Here is a 26,250-nt window from a genome sequence, read left to right on the forward strand (position 1 = left end):
GGCACTGGCAGCGATCGAAGATATTGAGTGAACTTTGCAATGAGTTTTGCGGTTTTAAAACCAAACGTAAAATGACTAAAGCGGTAATAAAATGGTGCTCATCTCTGCTGATAAATCACTGATGGCCTCTTGCATGCTGTATTTTACCTCCCCTGCTTTTGGTTCCGATTTTAGAATTAAATATTGCTCATTTCAAGCTTTTATGATGACCTGTGTTCATTTTTGTTTACTTTTCTCGAGAGTGTTCCCATTTGCTCAATATGTATACACAATGTCTGCACTGTACACATGTACTAGTGTCATTGTTTTGGGAATAATTTGTACACATTCGATGTTTCACCATACTGCCTGAACAACCAACAAGCATACTGTGCTTAGGTTGGACAGGAAAACCAATGTACTAAATGAACGTGAATAAAGATTTATTTGATTTGATTTGATTCTGCCTGCTGCAGCAAAATAAAGCACATGTTCACTACAATTGTATATACATCAGAACTGAGCCCCAAACACAATGGAAAAATACATTTCCCATTTACTACTATTATTGAACGCCAGAAAATGCTAACATCCTAAAAGTACATAGTGTGATTATGAAATTGAAAATGACAAAAAATGAGCTAACAAATATGACCACTCTTTACCAGTTCTGCTGCTGCATGTGTGCAAAACACTGAAGCAGATGTGCTAAAAACACAAGCTCATTTGAAGAGCATTTCTCATGCACCATTTCTGAAGATCTAGAACAAAGTGCTTTACAGAACAGCAAAAAGGCAACTTGTATCCGCATGTTTTGTATCGGGAGAAGAATACTGAGAATAAAGCACAGGTACTCATATTCAGTATAAAGAGATCATGCAAGTACACCACATCACACTATCTGCAAAACACAAAGTTCTAATGCACAGATAAAATTGACAGGAATACAAACATTTCAAGAATTCACTACAAAATGGACAGTTAAGTACAGCTTGGTTAGCAATGCATTTGTTTAAAAGGCTAGAAGCAAAATGACACACTTCAAAGCATTAATGCACAACAGCATTATCATTAAAAACACCTAAAAGTTTGTGGAAATAACATTATACAATATAAAGCTGAAAAATATATCTTTGCTTTACTACTGACAGGTAAAGACAGGTGACAATGCATTATCACATTTGATCACTGATAAGGTTTTCTGGTTTTCTACACAAAATTATGACAAACAGCTCAACCCAGCCTTTAATTTTATGCACACAATAACAGGCCATTTTTCACAGTACAGCATCACATATCCACTTCCAGTTCTGAACTAATCTTGCCTATTTTAAATTCCTGTACCTGATACAATACACTGTTAAGACAAAAGTTTCGGACCAAAATGTCATAGCAGGGCAAAAAATTTAGTTCTTGGTTGCCACAGAGAGTGTCTTCAAAAGCTTTTGAAATGTCACGACGCAGACGTTTTGCTTATAAAGAGAACAGCTAGTGACAAGTAGCTGATACAAGTTTTAGTTTCATAATAAACAAAAGAAGCCTGTTTTGATTTGTGACATCAAATTTTCGTTCTGATGAAGGTGGTAATATGCTAAAAAGCAATGCAAAGATTATGCTGCTGACACTACAAAAGTCTTGCAATGCACTCGCTGAGTTAACGATGCTGTCATAGCCAGAAAAATAGCTAGTTCTATGGTCACGTCCGCTGTGCTTGCTACTAACATCTGGCTGGTGCTGTACGCTGCTGTCGCATGTCTCAAGATGTGTTACTTGAGTTGATGTACCCGATTCGTTGATGAGGCACATGAACACTGTAAACTTCTTTCTTGACAAACTTGTGTTTTCTGTTTGGGTTTGCTGTGTAAAATTGCAGTAATAAAGAATAAATACATGCTAGTAACAATGCGAAACTCATTTTCACTAGTCATAATGTACAAGGTTATTAACAATAAAGAAACATCTCTATATGGGCCTTCCAGAAAAGTGCTGTCACATTTTGTGCGTAGGTGCTACAGTGAAAATCAAGAAGGAAGGAAAGAGCAGTAAGAGTATAATTGCTAACTAGTTGCCTATGCTTCACAAGGAGACGTAGCTGAACATGGCATAATACCAGAAGTATAAATTTAATTTTATGATAAGGACAGAAAACTGGGCAAGTTGGTGGGGAATCATACTCAAGCCACGCGAAAAACGAAAAAGTTAGTGCGAAGTATTAGTTCATCAGCTTAAGTATTAATTTTCTGTACAACCGCAGGCATCAAAGTTCAGTTCATGAAATATTTAGAAGCTCATCATGAGTTTTGCTGTAGTTTGAAGCTCAGCAGCAACAGTACACAAAGTTTTTCGGTGATGTCTGCTCATACAACTCATCTGGACCAGTTGCTAGATCACCTGTGGCAAGGCTGCAGGAGCCATTGGCTGCTGCTACTGAGCTGTGTGGGCAAAAGCTGATCCGAGGTCAGCAGGTGATGCAGTGGCAACAGGTGATGCAAGGGCAGCACAAGGGGCAGATGACGTAGAGTGCCGCTGTTTCCACCTGCACATATAACAGAAGCACTAATGCCACTATAATCTTACTTGTGAGTACACGTGGCTTTTGTTTTCGTACACGAATATATGTAGATTTCTTTACTATCTATTGAAAAACATGACAGCAAACACACTGGGGAAACAATGTTACAGTAAAACAGCACACAATACCAAACATATAAGGCAGGGGCAACAAATGTTATGCAGTCGTTATCTGGCCACACGACGCCCGCGTGATCGCCTGGATCGAGCTCGTGGGCATTTTGTTTCGCTTCACTGTCGAGAGGCGGCGCACCAATTACTCTTACTGCAAGGAGGATATAGAGAGGAGGAAAGCGTGACCAAAGCCACGTCGCGAGGAAAAGGGAGCGGAGGAAGCGAGTAGTCCGAGGCTGAGCGCCAGACACAGGCTCGGCATTCGCATAGCAAAATCGGCCCATGCCAAGTGCATTGCAGCATGCCAGAGTTGGTGTTCCTGGCTTATCTTACTCCCTGGTCACACCAGTTTAGGGCCAACTATCTCAGGTGAGGAAATGAAGTTAGAACATCTTTGAACAAGTATTTAGGTATTAACACCTTCCTAAGCCTATACTCCATCCCATAACTAAATTGCAGCCCTACGGAAGCTAGAGACCTCAGCCAATCATGAGAACCAGCTAAGCTTGTTTCAGTGCACCTCATCATCTGCTTGCAGCATATACACATATGGCTACAAAAGAAGTATAAATAGATTCTACGCACCAAACACCGACAAAATATTAAGAAGTTGTAGCATTGCATTTTGTGACGTTACGCTGTTAGTCACATTCACACGCTTAGTTCAATGCACATAAACGAAGCGGTGAAAAACTATGTTCATTGGTGCTATCTTGTTTCTAGCAATGAAATTTCAATAAACCAGCAACCTTCTTTAGGGCTAAGGGTAGCAGAATCGTCAATCGAAATAAAATAATGTAAATTAATCGCTTGTTAATGTTGCTGTAGTTGAGATAAGGCTGAAGGAAAGTCAGATATGCCATTTATGAACAGTGCACATACTGAGAAATATAGGAACAATTTCACTCCTAACAGAGACATCCTGCTTCAAAGCATGCCACAATATTTGCAACAGTATTTTAGCACATGCGAAAGTCATACATGCTATGCTTGGAAAATCGCACTTCGAACAAGTGTTAAAACTTTATTCAAAGTAGTGTTTGGTGAATGTGCACTTTAAAGCAGCATGTTATTCCATATCTCCTAGTACTAATCTAACTTTCTACTCATTGTGTATGTAATTTAATGGTTGAACTTACCACCATTTTTTGAAATCAGCAAAAAACTGCAGTCATCTGTGATGGAACTTTTCGTCATGGTGAGCAGATCAGCCAATTTTACAGGCTGCACCATCTGGCGAACTGCAAGACATCCAATATTCTGCATGGGGCGCGGCGGGCTTTACAGTTTGCCAGATGGCGTAGTCTGTTGAACTGGCTGATGTGCTTGCCACAATGAAAAGTTACGCTGCAGACTGCAGTTTTTTGCCGATTCTGGAAAATGCAGGCGAGTTCAGACATTAAATTACACTGCCAAAAAAATGTAGAAATCACAAGTTACATTGTGGTTGGCATTTGAGCCCGAACGGTTCAGTAGTTGGCGCAGAATTTTCACAACTCTGATAGATAAATATGAAGTGCCCTCTATAACTGGGTGTGTTAGGCTTAGTGAAACCTAATAGGCCTAGGTAAGCTTAAAAGCTCTCTATACTCACATTACAATAGTACTCCATATTGCCCATACACATCCCATAGACTGCTTTTCCCAGCTGAACCGCTGAATCCCTAGAAATCAAATTTTGCTTGATATGGGATTTAGTTAGTAGTCTCCTTTTATACTAAAAAGGTTGGGGTACTTGCCTGATTGAATCTGAAGCAGTTAGATAGTTGCATTGACTGCAGTAATGGCGATGCAAAACATATCGCTGTCCCAGCAATGGCACCATCTGGTAGCGTTCCGAGCCCGAAAGGTTTTATTGTGGGGCACAAACTGTTCAAATTCAGTCTAATTAATTAAAATTTAAAAAGTTATGTCTAAACTTTCCTAAGCTAAGGTAAGCCTAATAGGCCTAACTAAACCTATTTAATGTGAAAACACTTCTATTACATGTAAAACTTGTGTTTAGCTGTAGCTAAATCGCTGTCATTTTTATCCTTCTTTTTCTGCATTAATGTTGTTGGTCATGCTGGCAGATCACCATTTCAGGAGCTCTCCTCAAGTATTGTGCTGAAACTCTTTCTCTTCAGGCCTGTTTTGGGAATTGCTAACCCACTCTTACTAACGTACATACAATGAGCTTACTTGTAGTGATTCATCAGACTGGTTTTCTCTATGCTGCTGCCAGTTTTATCTTTTGCAAGTCAGGGAATCGCACATGTCCAGCTCAGACAAAAGCAACATCTTTCCATTTTACTATTCTTCACCCTACTTACCTTCTCCCTCTTTCCCTGAATTTCTTCATTGGAAACAAAAGCCTATATAAATCCCAGCAGCGATGACCACACTAGCGAGGTGAAGACAAGTCTTACTGTAGAAACGGTGCCTACCTGACTGAGACTCCCTTTCCTTTGGTTTTCTGACTTTAGGTACATTCAGTGACATCAGGCCCCTGGAACATGTTCTCATACACAGTGGCTCAACTTGTGTGAGCGTTTTGCCTTTCTTGGTTGTACTGGCTTGACTGGTTGCCCAGCCGCAATCCGTGCTGAGCCCCGCGGTTGTCCAGCACGACACCTCGCCACACTTGTTGGCTGCACCTTTCTCTTCCTGCTCCTTTGCCTGTCCGCGGCAGTTGCAGCTTTCAGCCGCATCATCGTTGTGAATGCGCCACAACTGCTGTTGATCTTGTTAAGTTTGGTTGTGATGTTCTGTAACAAGACAATGTAAGCAGAATTTCCATCTGCTAGACTGTGCACTAAGCGCAGTGCCTGTTCAAGTCCAGCATACGTCTCTGCAACAACCTGTAAAACAATTTTTTTGAAAATTAGGTTTGCCATGCAGACAATTTGATTGCTTACAGTGCAGCATGAGTAAGCATGAAGCCATTAAATTCGCCCCACCATGCTGGTCCTATGGTTAAAGCGCGCGACAACTGTGCCGTTTTTCGATAGAGGTGAAAAGCAAGACACCCATCTGTTGTGCGATGTCAGTGCGCTTTAAAAAACCCCAGGTAGTCGAAATTTTCGGAGGCCTCCACTACGGTGCCTCTCATAGCCTGAGTCACTTTGGGACGTTAAACTGCACAAAAGAAACCAAACCAAAATCATTAAATTCCCTAAAAGAAGAGAGCACCAACTCATGACTACAGTATATCCGTAACTGTCCACTGTTCCACGTGGCTACTAGGTGACAGCTACCCAGTGAGGGGTAAAAAAAGCAGTAAATACTTTTTTCTTTTACTGATAAGCTCATATTACGTGACGTGTGGCACTCGCCTACTGTGTAACTAATGAGTGGCATAGGCAGAGGCTTATTAATCCACTTTTGTTTATGGTTACCTCACCATAATTGATGTGTCACTAATGAGTGGAAGGAGTCTGACTATCTGTGTCACTAATGAACATGGCAATGGCTTATCACGAAAAGGAATAATCAAGGAATAGCCTGATAATTAAATTTTTTATCATCACATGCCTCTTCAATAACTTGGGTTGTGACTGCTGAACCCCAATAAAAATCTTAGAAAAGACCATTATAAAGCTGTCACCAAAACTATGTCATAATTTGAGGCACACTTATCAAACCTTGCTTGCCTTTGTTACTGTAGAATCTGGTGCTAACACCTTGAGGGTGGAATTCAATGATAATGCCAGTTAGGTATCTCAGGTTGGAGACTTGAGCAAGGAACTGAAGATGGACCCTGTGACACTTGAACAGGCTCACTGCAGCTGTGCTCATCCTCCATGCTTGGTTCACTGCACCTCGTGGAAGGAACTGCAGTCCCCAAACCTTGCTGGCGTGAAAAATTCCAAAGGTGGGCATTTCTCGTTGAGTTCAAGGTGACCAAGCTGGCGGCAGCCTTCAGGCGTCAGCTTTGGACTGTTGGTAAAGGGCCCCCCAAAAGCTTTCCGCACTGCGGCCTGATATTTACAGAAGGGGGCCCCTTGGTTCCCTCTCCAGCAGCTGCAGAAACCTAGGTCAGCGTGGACTTCGTATGCTGTGGTGTTTTCAGCATTTCGCACTGCATACACGTTCCTGCCAACTTGTATGGATGCAGCAGATATCTCTGGGAACTTCTGGAGCAGGTGTGCAAATGTGAGGCGATGAGATGCTTCTCGGAGATGCTTTTGGTCGCAATGGTTTCGACCAAAGCAACTGCATTACACGCCTTGGTGCAGCAGAGCATGATGTCCTTTAATACTAGGATCGAGGCCTCGGAGTAATTGTGTTGTGGCCTTTAGTTGACATGAAGCCAGTTCGGTACAAAAGCACCCACTCCTTCTCACACCCAAGGAATGCCTCGACCCTTTTGATATATGAAGGGCATGGGAGAGAATGTAGGTGCTCCTTTGATGCCTCAAGTGCCTCAGCATCCTTTGAATACAGGATCTGAAAATAAAATAGAAATGATAGTTAGGTACAAAGCATTATTGTTTCACTAAATTTAAGCATCTGCAGCCGTGCACATCCTGCTTGCAACCTCAAAGAATCCTCTTTTAGCATGATAGCGTGAAAGGTCCCTTGCTGCAGATAATCCAGCATCATTGTCATCGGTTTTGGCATTCGTGTTATCAGCAAAAAATCACAGGCATGTCTCTAGCAGGTGGTATTTGGCAGGTGAATGGCCAGTGTGTATGATGTAATGAGACCACATGATTGACAGGGTTGGGAGGAGCTGCAAACTCAAGTTGCTCATTTGTGGTCGAAAGGTGAGATATCCTTTCAGGAACTTTGAATACTGTGTCAGGCATGCTGCTCTTAGATCAGTTCAGTTCAGTCGTTCAGTCGTGTCCGACTCTTCGTGACCCTATGGACCATATCACGCCACGCTTTCCGGTCTCTCACCATAACTTCATCTGCAGCGCCTCGAGGATGCCATCTAACCATCGCATTCGCTGCCTACCCCTTCTCCGGTGACCCTCAACCTTTCCCAACATCAAATCTTTCTCCAGCGACTCCACTCTCCTCATCAGATGACCAAAGTAGCTGAGTTTTAACTTTAGAATTTGACCCTCCAATGAGCAGTCAGGGTTTATAGTCGACAATATCGACTGATTTGATCATTTGGCCTTCCAAGGAACTCTCTAGAGTCTCCGCCAGCACCACAATTCAAACGCGTCAATTCTTTGGCGGTCAGCCTTCTTCACAGTCCAACTCTCGCATCCATACATCACAACTGCAAAGACCATAGCACGAGTTATACGGATCTTGGTTGGCAGACTAATGTCTCTGCTCTTTACTAGGCGGTCAAGGCTAGCCATGGCTCTCTTTCCCAAAAGCAGGCGTCTCCTAATTTCATGGCTGCAGTCTCCTTCCGGGGGAATCTTGGAGCCCAAGAAGAGAAAATCTGTCACAGGTTCCACTTCTTGTCCCTTGATGCTCCAGGACTTGATAGGGCAAGACGCCATGATCTTTGTCTTTTTAATGTTCAGTTTAAGCCCAAACTTCTCACTCTCTTCTTGTATGTGCATCAGAAGTCTCTTGTGTTCCACTTAGATCACGCAGGCACATTTGTACAACTTGTTTAAAGCGGGGATTGATTAAGGAAGTGACAAAGTGCATGTATGCAAATGAGGATCTGTAAGAGGAGTCAAAAACACTGGTTTCGTACCATGAAAGGCACCGGTAAATTTCCACTAAATTTCTTGCACTATATTTTGATTTCTGCCATATTATGCAACCAAATCTCGCTGTGGCTGTTATGAGCGGCCGAATCTCCAGAAAATAAATAAATTGAAAATAAGCTTGTTATACCTGTTGGAAGGCTGCTATCAATTGTTGCTTGTTGTCTTTGGCCACCTTGTTGTGTGCAGATGTCACCCAGCGCCACTCAGCTTGGAGCACATGGAAATAAATGGCAGAGCAACTGTTGAGCTGCAGGCCATGTCTCATTCAAGGCATCCTTCTCTGGCCTGAAGTTATCGTTGGAGTAGGTGCCTGCAGACAGAACTTTTATGTGTTACAACTTCGATGTGTGCATTTAATGAATGTGAGCTTTAAAAGGCTTAAATTTTGCATGTAGCATCACACCATTGTGATGGCAGGCAGTGATTCAAATGCAACTGCAACAAGTGTTTACTTCATTGTTGGAACATGTGATTCCTGGTACAAGAAATGAGGTTCAGAGGGATGGAAAGCAAGGTGATTAGGTTGGCACTCAGTGGGCACAAGTAAGTTTCTTTTATAAGAATCTCAAAGGTTAAAAAAATTATTTATGAATGTTTTCCTTCTAATTATATTTTTGGCCTGGGGCTTCTCGTCAGTAAACAAAATTGTTTAGTGATAACGCTGTATTGAAGGGCTCCGGAAATTTTGACTACCTGGCATTCTTCATGCAGAAGTACCCAGGTTCAGGCCAATTCACATGATGCGATTCTCGCCGCAGCAGAGTGCGATTTCAGCCGCACAGTGACAGAAGGGCACACCGCTTCCATTGCAGAGCGGCAGTGGCCGACTTCCTAGTTGGTCGCATGCCGCTCCCGTCGCAGCGATCGTTGCATACAAAGCGGCCACCAGTTTTCTTCCTCTATGGCGGCCACCAGCCAATAGATTTCCAAAATGTGACGTCACAGGAAACGTGTAGAGAAAGCCGTCGAAACTGCAGCATAGATAATTTTCACTTTCTAGCAAACAAACCCGCGTAACATGATTGCACAAAATCTCATGCGCTTTGTTCAATGAGATATTGATCAACGAAGTCGAGAAGCGGCTACTTCTCTGGGATGTGTCACTGAACGACTATACACAATTTTAGTTTCGATACATGGGTGCCGCCATGTTACCCGACCCTAGCGCCATCTACAGCCGGCGCCATCTTGCGCTGATAATCTGCAGTCGCTGCCGTTGTTGCTGTTGTATGTGGCGCTTGCTGAGCAGCGAATTGCTTAATTAAATCGATATCCGCTCACACACTCCTTTCAAGATGTCATTGAGGGCACCTGTGTTGGTGATATGGCGTCAGCGACCGCAAGCGCCCGCAGCAATCGACAAGGAGATGCTCAGGCATCGACGAAGGCAATGATTACCATAGGTAAGCGCTGGTTCACATAGTTTTTGTCATCGGTTTCGTTAATAATAAATGTGACGGGCCATACGCTGAGAGCGAAATGGACGATCGTAGTCCGAAAGCTCCGGATCAGAAAGAGTAAATTTGTTCGCAAACTAGCATTCGTAGTCCGAAAGCTCCGGATCAGAAAGAGTAAATTTGTTCGCAAACTAGCATTCGAGCGACTGCAGCCAGCAACGCCAGTGATCTGAAACTGCTGCGGGGTCCGCGTTTGATGTATTACGCACGTTGAAACTAGCGAAGTTTGGTCGCTTCTAGCGCTTGCGTCTGACTGCTCACACTATCTGCATTCTCAGCTACTACGCCGTCGCCAGTGCCAGTCGTTTCACATTTGCGGATTTTGAATTAACTAAAATGGAATGTTGACATTGAAAAAAAGTGTGAGGGGTGGGGAGTGGTTACAGCGCGAGGAAGCCAAGCTGTTGAGACTGAAAAAAATATGGCATAGAACAGGGGGCATCCTGTGTCATTGTTTCTTTGGCCTCTGTGTTTTTGCATACTGTATATTACAATGAATCATTATCAACTTACTCTACTCATGCTCCTTTTTCTTTCAGATGGCAACACATACACGTACCCCATGCTGGTGAAACACTGGCTAGATGATATGAAGATGCGGCCAGACGTGTCAAGTGGACACATTGTGTGTTACTTATTAAGAACAAAAGCACGTGACCTAAAGCAGGCTGAAGCCTACAAGAGCCTGGACTCCTATAATTATGTCCAGAGTTGCCGGGTAGGCCAAGTACTATGCTACAATATGGGGCAAGATATTGTGTGCCTGAAGACCGAGGTGAAGGCTGAGGACCGAGACCGAGGAAGACACAAGAAACCGTGGTGTGCTTGGGCCTGCATCAGAAAGACTGGTGAAGTGCTCACAGCTGGCTGCGACTGCATGGCCAGGAAGGCACGTGTATGCAGCCATGCCGGAGCACTTTTATGGAAAGTTGAAATTGCTGTACAGTGCGGTATGACTGGGAGCTCATGTACAGATCTGGCAGCAGCCTGGAACAGGGGCACCAAAAGGAATGAGGAGCCTGCTTTCTTTGACGACATTGGATTCAAGCTTCAGTGCACTGCTGACTATCCTGCCACCACTAAAAAAACAAGGCCAACCCTCAATATAAAGCATTTCGCCAACAGAGAGGAACTCTTGGACCACATAGATGACTCCCCTTTCAGAGACTTGTTCAACATACGTGGTAAGTACCCAGACGAAGCATTCTGCTCAGCTGGCCTATTGTTCCCTAAAAAACAGCTGCTATATTCTGTTAATAGAAATGCTTATTGATGCCAATTGATGCCCCCTGATGTGAGTTGTGTTGTGTTGTGTTGGGTTTTATGGCGCATAAGCAACTAAGGCTATCATGTGCCAAGAGCAAGGTTAATGTATGTTTTGGTTGCAAAAGAGGAGATGGATATGTTAAATCTATAGTTTATTTAAAAAGTTTCCTTCTAGGAAACTGAGAACAGATGCTAGGTTTACAAGTGCTCTTTCTCCTAAAAGCAAGGTGGGATGGAATGGGATGGTATGATTGTAAAATATAGTAAAATGTTTTCTCCGTAGTGCCTCAAGTTTTGAGCATGTAATTAGAATGTGGTTTACAGTGAGTATCTCGTCGCATTCTTCACAGGTCGGTTTGTTATGTTTCATTAGCAGAAAGTTATGTGTAAGATGTGTATGTCCAATACGAAGACGGCATACTATCACTTCCATAAAACGTTGTTGATGTGTGCTCGATTTCCATTCTCCTAGTACAGGCTTTATGAGACGCAACTTATTATTTTCTTGGTTGTTCCATCTGGACTGCCATTTATTCATCTGTTTATGTTTTATTAATTTCAGGCAATCACTATGTGGTATGTTTGCTTTCTGAATCAATTTGTTGTGGGCAAGTGCAGCACATTTGTCTGCTCTTTCATTGCCGTCAATGCCTACGTGACTAGGGACCCAACAGAACACTATGTTATGTCCTTGTGTCGTGATCATTTTTACATTATGTATTATGTCACCGATTAGAGGCATGGCAGCATTTCTGTGATTTAAAGCCATCAGTACACTCAACGAATCAGTGTAGATGACACTGTTCCCAATGCCTTCATTCACAATTTTTTCTACAGCTGTCAGGATAGCATAGGATTCAGCTGTAAAGATTGATGCGCACTGAGGAAGCCTAATTATTTGTTCCCAGTTCTCTTCAACTACGGCACAGCCAACATAAGTAGAAGTTTTTGATCCATCTGTATAAAACTCTGTATAATTACTGTACTTTTCTTTTATTGTGCGAAATTCTTGTATTATATGCTCTTTAGGAGTTTGGCTTTTGTTGAAGTGTGTTAGAGTGAGATCACAGACATTTGGAAGTTTGTACCAAGGGGGTAGGGGGCTGCTTTTTGGTGCAGTGTCGGGCAAGGTGTCCAGAATTTCTAGCTCACTGCAAATGTCTTCGAAACGCATTATCAGTGGCCTCGTTGCTTGTGGTTTATTTGTGAAAATTACTCGTGAGCGGCATGTTGAGACTATTGGATAGCAGAGGTGTTTTTTCTGTGACCTTATTCTAAGGACATAAGCACATTTGAGTGAAGCCCTTCTATCTTTCAGCGGAGGCTCATTCGTCTCTGCATACAGACTATCAACAGGGGATGTTCTGTAAGCGCCACAAGAAAGGCGTAAACCTAAGTTATGTACCGGGTCCAATTTCCTTAGAGATGATGGTCTAGCTGACCCGTAGACTATGGACCCGTAGTCCAAGCTAGACCGCACAACAGATCGATATATATGTAGAAGACACGCCCTATCAGACCCCCAGTGTTTCCGAGAGAAAACCTTCAGTATGTTTAGATTTTATGGCTTTCCTCTTTATGATGTTTATGTGAGGCAGGAATGTTAGTTTTATGTTGAACGTTACACCCAAAAATTTATGTTCACTCTTTACTGGCAACACAATCCCATTTAGGTGTAGCTTGGGATTGATCTGTATACCTCGTTTCAGCGAGAACATTACTGCCACTGTTTTCTGTGGGGAAAATTTGAACCCATTTTTAAAAGCCCATGAGTCTAGTTTATTTAGTGTTAATTGTACTTGTCTTTCACAAATTGATATGTTTAAGGATGTGCAGGCTATTTGAAGGTCGTCGACATACAGCGAGAACATAATGGATTTTGGGATTACCTTGCTAATAGAATTCATTTTTACAATAAACAAAGTTGTACTTAAAATGCACCCCTGAGGTACCCCATTCTCTTGAATAAAGTTCCTCGAGAAGGTGGTACCGAGACGTACTTGAAATGAACGACCTGATAGAAAGTCCTTCAGAACATTTAGCATCCGGCCTCGGATGCCCGAATCTGCTATATCGCGTAGGATCCCGAACCTCCAAGTCGTGTCGTATGCCTTTTCCATGCCAAAGAAAACGGCCAGACAATTTTGTTTATGTATGAACGCTTCCCTGACAGTATTTTCAAGACGCACTAAGTGGTCGGTCGTTGCGCACCCTTTTTTAAAACCACACTGATGAACATTAAGAAGTTTATGAGATTCTAAGATGAAAGTTAGTCGGATGTTTAAAACACTTTCAAAACATTTTGCTAAACAGCTGGTCAGAGCTATGGGTCTGTAACTGCCCGCTGAGGTCGGCGGCTTTCCTGGTTTCAGAAACGGAACAATAACAGCTTGTTTCCAAGCCTCTGGGAGTTTACCCAGAGTCCAAATTTTGTTAAAGAATTTCACAAGTGCCCCTACAGAGGATTCGGATAAATGAGCCAGCATTTCGTAATGAATTTCGTCAGGGCCAGGCACAGTCTGTTTTCCAGCAGCAAGGACGTTCTTTACTTCTTGGAGTGTAATAAAACTATTATATGATTCATTTCTGCCGCCACTTGTTGGGAGTTTTTGTTTCTCAGCTATGTTTTTGTATTTTAAGAATGTTTCTGTGTAGTGTGACGAACTTGAAACGTGTGTGAAATGTTCGCCTAGTATATTGTCACGGACAACAGGGCTAGACTTGACTAAAACGACGGGACGAAGCTGTACCAGCAGGCAAACGTTCGGCGCACAGCACGAGAGTCAACTTCAGTGTCTTCTTCCAGGCGCAGCTAGAACATGGGGACACCAGGTGGCATTACTCCCCCTCTTAAAAAAAGAAATAAGGGACGGAGCGCGAGCAATGGCCAATGTAAGCGAAAAGAAAGATCAGCACATGGACAGCATAGATAACGGAGGCGGGGTAAGGTGTCCTACGCGACAACGAAACAAACGCATAGCGCACTACCGCGTGAAATAGGGCTTCATGCGGACAACGTGCACGACCTCGGAGCGTGGTTGCCGACGCGAGGGCTGCACAGTACCCACTGGAAGAACTTCGTAAGTCACTTCCATGACTCGGCGCAGAACTTCGTAAGGTCCGAAGTAACGGGAAATCAGTTTATCACACAAGCCGGGCCGACGCACCGGGGTCCACACCCAAACTTTCTCTCCAGGAAGGTATGCGACGTGTTGATGATGGAGGTTGTAGCGGCATGCATCCGTGCCCTGCTGTTGTTGAATGTGAATGCGGACAAGTTGACGTGCTTCCTCAGCGCGCTGAGCAAACTGCTCGGCATCTGGCATGAGTGGATGATCATCTGGGCAGCTCGGAAGCATGGCATCCAACATCGTCTGAACGTCACGTCCGTAGATTAGGCGAAATGGTGTAAAACGCGTCGTCTCTTGGGTGGCCGTGTTGTAGGCATAAGTGATGTAGGGGAGAATTTCATCCCGTTTTTGTGCTGCGAGTCTATGTACATTGCGATCATGTCGGCGATGGTTTTGTTGAGTCTCTCCGTGAGGCCATTCGTCTGCGGGTGATATGCAGTAGTTTTTCGGTGGCTGGTATGACTAAGCTCGAGCACGTCGTGCATGAGCTGTGCCGTAAACGCGGTGCCTCGATCGGTTACGACTAGGGACAGTGCGCCATGACGCAACACGATTTGCTGCATAAAGAATTGAGCGATCTCAATTGATGTGCCGCGCTGCACTGCCTTGGTTTCCGCATAACGTGTGAGATAGTCGGTCGCGACTATAATCCATTTGTTTCCCATCGATGACAGCGGAAATGGGCCCAGTAGGTCGATGCCGACTTGGTCAAATGGCGTCCGAGGTGGAATAATAGGTTGGAGCAAACCCGCGGGCTTGAGAGGAGGCACCTTTCGACGTTGACGCTCGCGGCAGCCTCTGACGTAGCGATGGACGGCATCAGAAAGTTTAGGCCAATAATAGGCTTGACGAACTCGAGCGAGTGTGCGTGCAAAGCCCAAGTGGCCGGAGGTGGGCTCATCGTGGCAAGCAAAAAGGATATCGTCGCGAAGGTCGGCCGGCACGACAAGGAGGTGCGCTCGATCAACAGTGCTGGAGTTTTTCTTGAATAAAACGCCATTCCGAAGACAGAATGCAGAGAGGTGTCTTCCAAACTGGCGGGGGACGTCAGCAGCGCGACCCTCCAAGTGGTCAATGACAGGTCGAAGGTCTGGGTCAGCTCGCTGTCGGGTCATTATGTCTGAGGCATTCACTAGTCCAAGAAAACCTCTTTCATCCGTGACGTTATCGACAAATCCGACGGGTGCCCGGGAGAGCGCGTCAGCATCTTCGTGCTTCTGACCAGATTTGTACACAATGGAGTAATCAAATTCTTGGAGGCGAAGGCTCCATCGTGCTAGGCGCCCCGATGGGTCACGGAGATTGGCCAGCCAGCACAAAGAATGGTGGTCAGTAACGACTTTAAACGCACGGCCATAGAGGTAAGGCCTAAATTTCATAGTTGCCCACACAACCGCGAGGCATTCCTTTTCCGTAGTGGAATAATTTGTTTCAGCGCGGGAGAGCGTGCGGCTGGCATACGCAATGACACTTTCCACGCCAGCTTGGTGTTGAACGAGTACAGCGCCAAGGCCGATGTTGCTGGCGTCGGTGTGGACTTCGGTGGCAGCGTCTTCATCAAAGTGCGCAAGAACAGGGGTAGTTTGCAGTTGTCTGCACAGCTCCGCCTCGGCGGCCCACACGAACTGTGTATCATCCCGCGTGAGGCGGGTCAGGGGTGCGGCTATCTTGGAAAAGTCGGCGATGAAGCGGCGGTAGTACGCACACAAACCCAGGAAACGTTTTAAACTCCTCTTCGTGGCAGGAACGGGAAATTTGGCGACAGCGGCAGTTTTGTCGGGGTCTGGCCTAACGCCTGCGGCACTCACAAGATGACCGAGAAACTTCAACTCTTTGTAGACAAAGTGGCACTTCTCGGGCTTGAGCGTCAAGTCAGCTGACCGGAGGGCATCTAATACTGCGCGAAGGCGTTCGAGGTGTTCTCCAAAGGTTTCAGAGAACACGATAACGTCGTCGAGATAAACTAAACAGATTTGCCATTTGAGGCCGGCGAGAACGGTGTCCATCATGCGCTGAAAAGTAGCCGGCGCTGAACATAGGCCGAATGGCAGCACTTTAAACTCATACAGTCCATCTGGGGTGACAAAAGCTGTTTTTTCGCGGTCCCGCTCATCGACCTCAATCTGCCAGTACCCGCTCTTCAAGTAAATGGAGAAGTACTGGGCGCGACGAAGCTTGTCGAGCGAATCGTCGATACGGGGCAGCGGGTAGACGTCTTTTTTAGTGATGTCGTTCAACTTTCGGTAATCAACACAGAAGCGAAGGGTGCCATCCTTTTTTTTCACCAGCACGACAGGGGACGACCACTGACTGTTGGAGGGTTGGATGACACCATCACGAAGCATCTCCTGAACCTGTGTCTGAATCGCTTCACGTTCCATCGTTGAGATGCGGTACGGCTGCTGGCGTATAGGGCGGGCATCGTCGGGAGTAATTATACGGTGCTTCACAAGAGGCGTTTGCCGAATTTTCGATGACGTCGCGAAACAAGCACTGTATTTTAGAAGGAGAGAACGCAGGTCGTGCTGCTGTGTTTCCGAGAGATCTGTACTAATATCCAGACGATCAAGGGATGGGCGCACATTTGCAACTTCTCCGAACGTAAAACATTCAGAAACGTCCGCTAAGGCGTCGGCGAATGCGATTGCGGTAGCGCGGAAAAGATGGCGGGGTTCGTTCGTGAAGTTAGTCACCAGGAGCTCAGATCGGCCGTTACGCAGATGTATGAGACTCCGCACCGAGGTGATGCCGTGGGTGAGCAAAAGGGACTGGTTGCCCTCAGCGACCGCCGTTCCGTCACGTAGTTCATCGCACTTAACAGTCACAAAAACACTGGAACGTGGCGGAATATAAACGCTCTCGGCAGAAATTCGAAGAGGGGCACGGCTTTGGCGGTCTGCGGTGTCAGTATCATCAGCTTTCTCGGTCGAAATGGTCACGGTACGCTTCCGGAGATCGATAATGGCCCCATACTCTCGGAGAAAATCGACACCAAGGATACAGTCGCGGGAGCAGTCAGGTATCACAAGGCAGCTGACAACAAACGTGGAGTTGCGAATTTGGACTCTCGCCGTGCACTGACCGCTCGGAGTTACGACATGTCCGCCAGCGGTTCGAATCTGCGTGCCAGACCATGGCGTCATCACTTTTTTTAGAAGCATCGCTAGCTTCCCGCTTAAAATCGAAAAATCAGCCTGTTCTTCTATGCTAGTCTGAACACCAGGGGCTGCGAGGATGGGAATTGCAAACGGGGAAAAGTTTCCACTGAGTTTACGAACTTGTTCCCACATTTTCTTAGACGTCATTCAGCTATTTATTGACGTGACATACTTCTGCCAGGATTCTTTTTCAGAGTTGCGACGGATGTATCGAGCTTTAGCTTTGGCCTTTTAAAATGCTGTAAGATTTTCGTGTGTAGGGTACATTCGGAAAACACCCCATGCTTTATTTTGTCGCTTTTTGGCCTCCTTACATTCCCGAGACCACCATGTCTTGTGTTTTTGTCGCACCGCACCTAAGGACTGTGGAATGGCGAGGTGAGCGGCAGTGATAATGCAAGTCGTGAACAACTCATTTAGTCTGTCGACACTAAGGCCATCTGAGAAAACTGCTCCTAGATTCGCCTCTACTTTAAAAAGCTCCCAATCTGCTAAGTGAAGTTTCCACCGTTTCGGTTTGGTCGGCATGACTGATGGTGAGGATGATAAGCTGATTATTGCTGGTAGGTGGTTGCTACTATACGGGTTGTTCAGAACATCCCATTTAAAATCATTAAAAAGGGAAGGTGAACTAAAAGCCAAATCTAAAAAACTCATTTTTCCTGACCTTGGTGAACAGTATGTGGCCTTACAGGAGTTCAACAAGCAAATGTCTGAACTAAGAATAAAATCCTCGATAAGCTGTCCACGTGTATCACTTTTTTCACTTCCCCACAAAGGAGAGTGTGCATTAAAATCTCCTACTACTAGGTAGGGCTCTGGTAGTTGGCAAAAAAGGTTTTCTAGATCATGGAGTGTTATTTTAAGATTTGGTTCAAGATAGACAGAACACAGAGTAAGAGTTTTAAAGGCAATTATTGTGGCTGCTACAGCTTCTAAGGGAGTGTTTAATTTCAGTTCTTGAGCTGGAACTCCACTTTGCCGCACCACCCGAAAGCCTGCTTGCTTGCTCTCGATCTCGGCGGAAGACTTGATATTTTTTCAGTATATTCGGGTGCATGCAACCTAAATTTGTTTCCTGTACGCACAGTGCAACTGGCGAGACTGTATCTAGAATGTCTTTTATGTCATTAATATTCTTTAGAAGTCCTCTACAGTTCCACTGTACCAGGAATGCCATCTTATTTTGTTGAAAGCTTGGAAATTAAGTTAGGTTTTTTCCAGGGCCCGTGATTCGGGCCTTGTCTGTTTTGGTTCGTTCCAAGGAGCTCCGCCGTCTCTGTGACGAAGACGGCAAAGAGCTATCCTGGCCTATGTCCATTACCTCGTCTGAGGTGCTGGACGAACGTGCCAGAAACACGTGTTCCTTCTTTTTAGACCTTGCCTCGTGGGCGGAGGTCTTGTGGCCCGCCGACCCTGAGGGACGCGTAGCCTGTTTTGGGGGTGGTGGAGGAGCGGGAGCTGCTTCCACCGGGGCAGGGGATGGCACTACCTCAGCCTCGTTTGAGGTCTGGGTAGGTGCCGAAGGCCGTTGTGGTTCCCCGCCCTGTCGCACCACATCGGCGCGATTTGGTTTCGCTGTGAACTGAAATGTGTTCTTGGTTTTGTTGTACTGGGTACGTGCCTCTTTGTATGTGATGTTCTTTGTTGTTTTTAGCGTTATGATCTGCTTTTCTTCTTTCCATTTTTGGCAGGATCGAGAGTATGCGGGGTGATCCCCCTCACAGTTTGCACAGCGTGGGTCTGCGGTGCAGTTATCAGAGTTGTGGTCATTCGCAGCACATTTCGCACAAGTTCTGCGGCCACGGCAACTTTGCGAACCATGGCCGTATTTCTGGCAGTTGAAGCATCTCCTTGGATTTGGGATGTACGGTCGGACGTTTATTTTGATGTATCCGACTTCAATTGACTCTGGGAGGGTGCAGCTATTGAAAGTCGGAACCAGATGTTTTGTAGGGATCTCCTTGTTATCCTTTCGGATTTTTATTCTGTGAACCGCTATGACGTTTTGGTCTGCTAGTCCTTCTGCCATTTCATCTTCAGTGAGAGCAATGAAGTCTATCTCAGATATTACTCCTTTTACAATGTTCAAGGATCGGTGGGGAGTGATGACGACGGGGATGTCCCCAAGCGACACAATGTTTTTCAGGTTGGAGGACTGGCACTTGGTTTGTACTTCTAGCAAGAGGTCACCATTTGCAAGTTTTGATACTTTGTATCCAGGGCCTAGGTCTTTAGTGAGACACTTTGACACTATGAAAGCGGAGATTTTTCGAGCGGGTTTTTCTAGCTCCTCGCTATGTATGACATGGAACTTTGGGAAAGTCTCTTTTGTTTTCACAAAGAAATGGCTTGTAGCATCGGTCCGCCCACGTTTGTTTGGAGGGCGATCATTTGTTTGGGAGAAAGAATCCATGAAAGGGTTTGTGTTTTCGGTAGTTGTGCCTGCCACCCACCATGGAGCCCAACGAGGGGACGGGACAGGAACTTGCAAGAAGTCCTGCCCACGCCAGCAGTACACCGCTACTATAACCAAATATGGGCAACTCAGGGTAGCTACTCCACACAAGGTTAACCCTCGCCGCCAAGAAAAAAGGAAATATAAGAAATGAGGAGGAGACAGGACAGTGCTGAGAAAAGAGATAGGAAAGTGAAAGATGAAGTGGAGGACAGGAAAAGGCGACTGCCGATTTCCCCCGGGTGGGTCAGCCCGGGGGTACCGTCTATGGGAAGCGTGGGCCAAAGTGGTGTGTTGCCTCCGCCGAGGAGCCATAAAGGTCCAAACACTCGGCATCGGCTCAACCACCAGGATCCCCTTTTCCCCAGACACGGCGATGCCACGCACAGCTAAGTGTGGGTGCTAGGGTCCGTGGTGTCGCACAGTACATGCAAACACCTGCTTTAACAGGTGCCCCCTGCGGGCCCCCTGATGTGAAGCATTGTTCAATGTTGCATGAAATTACATGCGAAAATAAGTTGTTTGAAAAATGTTGAAATGATATCAGGTATTAGAGTTGTGCTCCATCATGCAGCCACCCTCCTTGAATCTACAATAGATGCCACAAGGAGGAAGATGGAGAGCCAGCAGGCCACACAGACAGATAGGGATACCCTATCTCAAGAAGGTAAAACAAAGGTAAAACAGCAGTAATGTACAAGCTTATAGCTGCATCTAGTGCAGATGTGAAGAGTGATCCTCGGGAAGTTTCAGTGTAGCTCAAACTTTTAAATGTGTAGTGCTCTAACAATACTGAAAAAGTGTAGTAGAGCGCAGACATTCCTTGTAGGTGTAGAAAGTTACAATGCACACATAAGGTTGCTTCATATTTTGCATTATGGTGGTACTTAATTTTGAACATTTTCAAATGAGCTCCATCTTGCTGAATGAGTAGCTGTAGCTGCAGAATAGAACGAGAGGAAGATGATGGCTACATAGTATGAAAGAAAACTGAACAAGGATTGAGGGGGAGCCTCAGTTCACAAGTTGAGGCAAGGTTTCAACAAGGGGACCTGTCTTCATATGAAGACAAGCTTGGCTGAGTCTTACCAAAGCCATACAGACACAGTATTTCAAACAAATGGTTGGCCAGTAACATCAGTATTTATCTGCAGAAGCAATGGCAAATTGCGCTAAAAACACAGCACACAAGAAAAAAGGGGAGGGGGGGAGCACATAGCACAAGACGAGCTCGTCCTGTGCTATGTGTCTTTTTTTCTTGTGTGCTGTTTTTAGCGCAATTTGCCATGGCTTCTGCAGACATTCACCAACTAGCTTGACAACAGCTCTTGCTAAAGCATATCAGTATTTCCTTTTTTCAATTTCTTGAAACATTTAAAACATTCCTTTCATACTAAGGTTTATTCAAGGTGATTTGTTTTTCTGTTTAGGTTGCCCCAACACCTGCCTCTGCTGGGATTGTACAAGATTTGTCGGAGTCGCAGAGTTCAGGATACGAAATAACAATGGGAAGTGCTGCGAACTGCTAAATGCGTCGGCTGCGCCACGTGTGCCCGCCTCCGCTCTGCTCGTCATCACCAAGCGTCCCGGCAGCCTCTGCTTGCAGCTTTCCTTTCGTTCTTCTTTTTCTTTGGCTTGGTATAAAAACCCAAGCCACACAATAAACCCAGTTCTTTCTGCCCCAGCCATCAATCTCGTTAGGCTCTAACGGGTTCGCCGCCGCCGACCCGTTGGCAGGCGAACGCCGGCCGCTGGCGTTTGCAACAGTGGCGACGAGGATTCCCATAACACAAGGGTCTGTCGATAGTATCCAGGCCTCGGACCTTCCTGCAGCCATGGGCCACCACCTGCCTGAGTTCGACGACGTGAAAGATAAGTGGCAATCGTACCTCGTCAAAGTTGAAGCCTATTTCGAAGCTAACCAAGTAACTGACGATGCCATGAAAAGAGCCTTGCTAGTCGCCGCGCTTGGGTCAAGAACCATTGATATTCTTTGCGGACAAGTCGCCCCACAGAAGCCAAACTCTTTGAGCTATCAGTCAGTAGTAGACGAGTTAAGCAAGTACTACGACCCTACACCGAACGAGATTTCCGAAAGCTTCAAGTTCTTTCACCGGCAACAGCACGAAGGGGAGTCAGTACAAGATTTTATTGTCGAAATACGACGAATTGCTCAGAACTGCAACTTTGCAACGATGCTCGACAGGATGTTGAGAGACCGCATCGTATGTGGCGTCCGTTCGAAGAACTTGCAAAAACAATTGCTAGCAAAAAAAGATCTTACCATAGCTGAAGCGACAGCACTTGCGATAGCATCCGAGCATGCAGAGCTTGATTCGCAGAAGATAAGCCACGAAGAAGCCTCCTCTGACTTGCTAGCATTAAAGATGCCGCGGCGTTGGCGCGCGAAGCGGAACGCGAGTGACAAGCAGTGCGAGCGTTGTGGAAACAGCGGTCATGATAATGCCGCCTGCTCGATGCGTCACCGACGCTGTTACAGTTGTGGCACACAAGGCCACTTGGCTCGAATGTGCCGAAAGGAAAGAAACCATTCGGTGAACGTCACAGCGCATACAGAGAGCGATAGCGAAACTAGTGCAGCCCAGCTATGGTCAGTGACTACAAACGAACTGTTGGTGCCACCAATTAGAAAAACTTTCAGCTGGAATGGCATCAAGCTGTTAATGGATGTAGATACCGGATCGCCAGTGTGTGTCATTCCTAGGACAACCTACGAAGCACACAGTAATCAATGGCCAGAGTTGCAGAAACCGACGATTAAATTGTCTTGCTATCTGGGGAGACTGCCGGTACTCGGAGTGTTGCCTATGCGGGTGGGCTATAAGACTGCAGCTGTCGATTGCAACCTCATCGTCTTAGATTGCGAAGGACCCCTACTTTGTGGCCGGGATTTGCTGCAGAAACTCGAAACCAAAGAAGCAGCTGTGCTACATGTTCTGCGTTCGCCACAGGACCGCAGCTTGACCCCTGCTGTACAGACTGCCGTTCTGGAGGACTACGCAGACTTATTCACGGAGGCCCTGGGAAGCATGACAGGTCCACCAGTGCACCTGCAGGTCAAGCCACAAGCACAGCCGAAGTTCTGCAAGGCAAGAAAAGTACCTTACGCTCTACGCGATAAAGTTTCAGAGGAATTGGACAGGCTTGTGGTAGCTGGCATAATATCACCGGTCACTCACGCAGAATGGGCCACACCTATTGTACCAGTTCTCAAGAAAGATGGGCCAGTTATAGATGATATTTTTGCTCAGTTGGGAGGAGGGCAGCGATTCAGCGTATTGGACTTGAGGGATGCCTACAATCAGATTGAGCTAGACGAAGAATCCCGCCAGTTGGCCGTAATCAACACCCACAAAGGGTTGTTTTGTTTCAATCGCTTGCCTTTTGGAATTGCTTTTGCGCCGGCCATATTCCAGAGGCGTATCGAAACTGTTCTGCAAGGCTTGCCCGGGGTACAAGCATACCTCGATGACGTTCTGATTGGGGAAAACCACGATGGCGAAAGCAATCACCTCAGGGCGGTTCTTCAGCGGTTTCGTGAGCATCGCATCAAGCTGCGTGCTGACAAGTGTCGGTTTCACGAGACGTCTGTCACTTATCTCGGTCACCGTATTGATGCGGACGGACTGCATCAGACTGAAAAAAGCTGTTGATGCCATCAAATCAGCCCCCTCCCCCCAAAATGTGAGCGAGCTGCGCTCGTTTCTGGGCATGGTAACGTTCTACAACAAGTTTTTGCCTGACATGGCTACGTTGCTAGCCCCCCTGTACCGGTTGCTCGAAAAGGGTGTTAAGTGGGTGTGGAGTTCTAAGGAAGAAGATGCATTTTCCTTAGTGAAGGAGGCGCTGTCCACGGCCCCGAAAGGAGGCGCTGTCCACGGCCCCGGTGCTCACGCACTTCGACCCGAAACAAGAGCTATTTTTAGAATGCGATGCATCACCCTATGGTGTTGGGGCCACGCTTTCCCATCGCATAGATGGCGAACATCGTCCGATCGGATTTCGCTCGCGCTCGTTAAACGCCGCTGAAAGGAATTATTCTCACATTGAGCGGGAGGCCCTGGCTTTAGTTTTCGGTGTGCAGCGTTTTCGAGACTACCTACTCGGGCGGGAGTTCACGCTCATTACAGACCATAAGCCCTTGTTGGGTCTCCTAAAGCATGACAGGCAAACGTCCGTCATGGCAGCTGCTCGAATACAGAGATGGGCCATTCTGCTTGGCGCATACAAGTATAAGTTACAGTACAAGCCTGGTAAGCACATGTTCGTCGCGGATGCCTTAAGCCGCCTACCGCTACCATCTCAGCAGGTTCCCGAGGATTCGGAGGACGAGGCAGAGTACGTGTTGACCTTGGACGCCTGGGACCAGCCTGCCGTGCCCCTAAAGGAGTTGCAAGTGCTCACGCAAGCAGACGCAGTGCTCTCGAAGGTCTGTAGGTGTGTCTTGGAGGGTTGGCCGAGGCACTTGGTTATGAAAGGGAGGGAGATGGCGGAATACTCGAAAAGGCGACACGAGCTGTCCGTTAGTCAGAACCTGCTCTACTGGGGCCACCGTGTTGTGATTCCGGTAGCAGCCAGAGGAAGATTTTTGAAGTTATTACACGCAGCACACCAAGGGGCTTCTTCCATGAAGACCGTTGCGCGGTCTACTTTCTGGTGGCCCAGTCTCGACACAGATATTAAACGGGTGGCTGCTGGGTGTCAAACCTGCGTTCAAGCGCTTCCAATGCCGCCTACCCACGCACCTGTTAGCTGGCCAGAGACGCAGGAAAGATGGTCGCGGTTGCACATTGATTTTGAGGGACCTATTCAAAACAAGATGATCCTGGTCATCGTAGACTCGCATAGCAAGTGGATTGAGGCCATACCCCTATCCAACGCCACTTCCTGCACCACAGTCAAGGCCCTCCGAACAATTTTCAGTCAGTTTGGTCTACCCCGCACAGTTGTCTCTGACAATGGGACGCCTTTTATCGGTTGGGAATTTGCCCAATTTATGGAGCGGAACGGCGTGACACACATTCGAACACCGCCGTATCACCCACAAAGCAATGGTTTGGCTGAACGCACTGTACGAACCATTAAAGATGGACTTAAAAGGTGCTCAGAAGGGGATATAACGAAGGCCCTGGCAAGAATATTGTGCAGCTATAGAAGCACGCCGCTACCCTCAGGGCGCTCGCCATCCGAAATGTTGCTCGGGTACAGATTGCGCACGAGACTAGATATGTGCTTCCCGCCCAGGTGCAAGACAGTCGACCAGGCCCAGTCACGGGAAGACGCCGGCTGGAGCTTTGCCCCAGGAGATCCGGTATACATCCGCAACTATAGCAGCGGCGAGAAATGGACGCCGGGCAAGGTCAAGGAAACCACGGGCTCGCGTGCCGTGAAAGTGGAGACAGACAACGGGATTGTTCACCGTCACATGGACCAGCTCCGCAGAAGAAGCACCAATGCACCCATTGCTGCTTCAACTCCCCCTGCTTGCCCTGGAGTACCTGCGGATCACTCAGACGTGGTGCTGGAGAGAACGGAGGCTCCCACAGCCAGCGACATCGAGGGTCCGGTGCTGCGGCGGTCAACACGTGTCAGGAGGCCCGTAGTCAGATATGGATTCCAAGAAAAGGGGGATGCTGCGAACTGCTAAATGCGTCGGCAGCGCCACGTGTGCCCGCCTCCGCTCTGCTCGTCATCACCAAGCGTCCCGGCAGCCTCTGCTTGCAGCTTTCCTTTCGTTCTTCTTTTTCTTTGGCTTGGTATAAAAACCCAAGCCACACAATAAACCCAGTTCTTTCTGCCCCAGCCATCAGTCTCGTTGGGCTCTAACAGGTTCGCCGCCGCCGACCCGTTGGCAGGCGAACGCCGGCCGCTGGCGTTTGCAACAGGAAGGCCTCTTTGTCACCTGAAACTGGCCGACGTGATCAAAGTTGGAAAAGAAAATAACCAAGAAGCGTTAATGAAACTTAAGATCACAATGGCCACCTCCGTCAGTATTGCAGCAGCTACAAAAAAAACGAGAATGCACTGCATGGTTTCTGCATCGTAAAGGCAGAATAACTGCCTCAATGTTCAAAGATGTTTGCCGCTCCAAGCAGCTGAAGTGCTCGTCACTAGTTGATAAAATATTGAATTCCAAACCAATTTTTAGTTCAGCCATCCAGTATGGCATAGAGTTTGAAGAGCTTGCAAAGGCTCGTGCCCTTGCTGCCTTTAAAGCACAGCACATTAATGGCAGACTAGATGACTGTGGTTTGATGATACTGCCAAAATACCCACTGGCCACTTTTGACAAATTTTTGTGGCATGCTATCATACACAGCTGCCCGTGGCAACCAAACAACAACATCTTCCATTATTACTTCCAGGTTGCATAGCATATTTGAAAATATTTTTGACACACTTGCAACTGAGATCTCGAACCTTCTTGCC

At 46.5% G+C, this 26,250-nt stretch overlaps 1 protein-coding gene and 1 long non-coding RNA gene across 3 annotated transcripts; one reads left to right on the top strand and one right to left on the bottom strand.

The window, feature by feature from the left end:
* Positions 1 to 303: 303 nt before the first annotated feature.
* On the bottom strand, positions 304 to 9,141 carry LOC146181496 (uncharacterized). Of its 2 annotated transcripts, XR_014700211.1 has the most exons (4): positions 8,458 to 9,141; positions 5,091 to 5,411; positions 2,371 to 2,515; positions 304 to 1,836 (listed from the first exon to the last, which is right to left on the bottom strand). It is a non-coding gene; the product is annotated as an uncharacterized LOC146181496 (long non-coding RNA). The 2 variants fall into 2 exon arrangements; XR_014700210.1 differs by lacking the exons at positions 304 to 1,836; positions 2,371 to 2,515; positions 5,091 to 5,411 and adding an exon at positions 6,505 to 7,092 and having other exon boundaries at positions 8,458 to 8,537; positions 9,024 to 9,141.
* A 513-nt stretch (positions 9,142 to 9,654) lies between these two features.
* Positions 9,655 to 21,119, top strand: LOC146181497 (uncharacterized). Its single transcript, XM_084575797.1, has 3 exons — positions 9,655 to 9,733; positions 10,327 to 10,971; positions 21,100 to 21,119. Exons 1-3 carry the CDS (start codon positions 9,655 to 9,657, stop codon positions 21,117 to 21,119), a joined length of 744 nt encoding a protein of 247 aa, XP_084431923.1.
* The last annotated feature ends 5,131 nt before the right edge of the window (positions 21,120 to 26,250 follow it).

This window comes from Amblyomma maculatum, chromosome 8 (assembly GCF_055883805.1).
Source record: "Amblyomma maculatum isolate TAMU_Amacu chromosome 8, ASM5588380v1, whole genome shotgun sequence".
Lineage (NCBI taxonomy): Eukaryota > Metazoa > Arthropoda > Arachnida > Ixodida > Ixodidae > Amblyomma > Amblyomma maculatum.